This window comes from Lepidothrix coronata, unplaced genomic scaffold (genome assembly GCF_001604755.1).
Source record: "Lepidothrix coronata isolate B3197 unplaced genomic scaffold, Lepidothrix_coronata-1.0 Scaffold1075, whole genome shotgun sequence".
NCBI classification, from domain to species: Eukaryota; Metazoa; Chordata; class Aves; order Passeriformes; family Pipridae; genus Lepidothrix; species Lepidothrix coronata.
Genome location: NW_016691255.1, coordinates 3,974 through 6,590, shown reverse-complemented (window position 1 = coordinate 6,590; position 2,617 = coordinate 3,974). Strand labels below are relative to the sequence as shown.

Here is a 2,617-nt window from a genome sequence, read left to right as displayed (position 1 = left end):
AGGGTGTAAATGGCCCCCCCCTACCCCAAAAGACCCCCCCGCCCATCCCAAAGATTTCCCTTCCCCGGCTGATTTCCAGCCCCCCCCGAGCTCCGCCCGGGAGTTAATTGGGGCCGCGTGGTCCTTTGGGGATAGGGAGCAGCAATTAACACCCTAATCCAGCCCGGCGGCCCCATCACGCATATTAAAAGTGGGATTTTGCGGCGTGGGATGGTCGGGGCAGGGGAGCCGGGGCTCGGGAAGCGCTTCCAGCAAAGCTGCTTAGAGGCTAAAGCTTTATTAAATGAGTCGGGCACGGCGGCGGGATTTCGGGCGCTGATTAACGTGAAGCCCGTGTTCGGCGGTGCCGAGGGAAGCGAGGCTTCGGGCAGGAAAACCTCCGGGGGCGGCTCGGGGATGGATTTCCGAGCTCCCTTTTGTCGCCCGCGACGGGACCGAGGGCTCGAGGGCACGAGGTGGGGGGATTAACGAGCGGGAATCGCCCCAAAAAACGGGATTGTCGGAAGCCCGGAGCCCACGGGGAGGCATCGGCGGCTTCTCCTCCCCACAGCGACCCCCCAGAAATTATTGTGGAGAGAGAAGGAGATGGATAAATAGGCTTTGGAGGCACCAAGGCTGGGCAGGGAGATGGTGGGGTCTCCAGGAGATGACTTTTTCAAGAGATGGTTAAATAAATAGATGCTGTAGGTACCAGGAGTGGGCAGGGAGATGGTGGGGTCTCCAGGAGGTGACTTTTTTCAAGAGATGGATAAATAAATAGATGCTGTAGGTACCAAGAGATGGATAAATAAATAGACTTTGTAGGTACCAAGAGATGGATAAATGAATAGATTTTGTAGGTACCAGGAGTGGGCAGGGAGATGGTGGGGTCCCTGGGAGATGATTCTCTCAAGAGATGGGTAAATAAATAGATATTTTAGGTACCAAGGGTGGGCAGGAAGCCGGGAGGTGATTTTCTCCACACGTCGAGCCCCTTTTCTGCTGGAATTCCTTCCGACCTCCTTGTCCCCTCGGTTGCAGAGCTCGGGGACGAGCGAGACCTTCTCCGAGGCCGAGGGGATGGCGGAGCTGGTGAGTCCCCCCTGGGCGGACGAGCTGGGCCCCAAAGCCGAGCCGCGGGAGGAGGACGGGGCCGGAGCCTTCGGGCCGGGGCCGGGCCTGAACCGGGAGCGCGACAGCGCCGAGGAGGAGGAGGAGGAGGAGGAGGAGGAGGAGGAGGACGGCGAGAAGCCCAAGAGGAGGGGCCCGAAGAAGAAGAAGATGACGAAGGCGCGGCTGGAGCGGTTCCGGGCGCGGCGGGTGAAGGCGAACGCCCGCGAGCGCACGAGGATGCACGGCCTGAACGACGCCCTGGACAACCTGCGCAGGGTCATGCCCTGCTACTCCAAGACCCAGAAACTGTCCAAGATCGAGACGCTGCGGCTCGCCCGGAACTACATCTGGGCCCTGTCCGAGGTGCTGGAGACGGGGCAGACGCCGGAGGGCAAGAGCTTCGTGGAGATGCTCTGCAAGGGGCTGTCGCAGCCCACCAGCAACCTGGTGGCCGGGTGCCTGCAGCTGGGCCCGCAGACGCTGTTCCTGGAGAAGCACGAGGAGAAATCGGCGGCCTGCGAGGCGGCCCTGGGCGGCCACCCCTTCAGCTACCAGTCCCCGGGGCTGCCCAGCCCCCCCTACGGCTCCCTGGAGACCCACGTGCTGCACCTCAAGCCCCCCCCGGCCTTCAAGGGCCTGGTGGAGGCTCCGTTCGGGGCTCACCCCCCCGACTGCTCCACCCCGCCCTACGAGGGGCCCCTGACGCCGCCCCTGAGCATCAGCGGCAACTTCGCCCTGAAGCAGGACGGGTCCCCGGAGCTGGAGAAGCCCTACGGCTTCGTGGCCCACTACCCCGGGGTGGGCCTGGCCGGGGCCCACGGGCACGGCCCCCCCTTCCAGGGCGCGGTGCCGCGCTACGAGATCCCGCTGGACGTGAGCTACGAGCCCTTCCCGCCCCACGTGGCCGGGCCCCAGCTCAGCACCATCTTCAACGAGTAGCCCCCGCTCCGGACCCCCATTCCTGAGCGTTTGGAGCGTTTCCAGGACGGACACGGCCCCGGAGAGGGGCGGGGTGGGGTGAGGGCCCCCCCCCCGCCCCCCGAGCAGCTCTGCGGAGGGTCAGCGGGTCCTCCCGCCCCGGTGCCACCCCTCCGGCGTCCCCGCTGTCCCCAGGAGCCGCGTGAACCTTCCCGGCGGCCAAACTCCGGCCGGCACCTCCCCCGGAGCTGCTCCTGAAGGTGCTTCACCCTCCAGGACGTCCCGCCGGATGCTCTCCAGGGCTTGGGTCATCCCCTGCCGGGAGGCTGCGGCTCCTCTTCCTCCCTCCCCGGGGCGGTGGGATTGGGGACACGGCCCTGTCCTGCCCCTCCTGGGGGGTGGGATTGGGGACACAGCTCTGTCCTGCCCCTCCTGGGGGGTGGGATTGGGGACACGGCTCTGTCCTGCCCCTCCTGGGGGGTGGGATTGGGGACACGGCTCTGTCCTGCCCCTCCTGGGGGGTGGGATTGGGGACACGGCTCTGTCCTGCCCCTCCTGGGGGGTGGGATTGGGGACACGGCTCTGTCCTGCCCCTCCTGGGGGGTGG

General features: G+C 65.8%; 1 protein-coding gene across 1 annotated transcript; it reads left to right on the top strand.

Annotated features, from left to right (window-relative positions):
- Nucleotides 1-1,020: 1,020 nt before the first annotated feature.
- NEUROD4 (neuronal differentiation 4) lies at nt 1,021-2,031 on the top strand (the record flags this gene model as incomplete). Its single annotated transcript, XM_017840179.1, has 1 exon — nt 1,021-2,031. A coding segment is annotated over one exon (1,011 nt), but the record flags the coding sequence as incomplete, so codon positions are not given.
- Between the last annotated feature and the right edge of the window lie 586 nt (nt 2,032-2,617).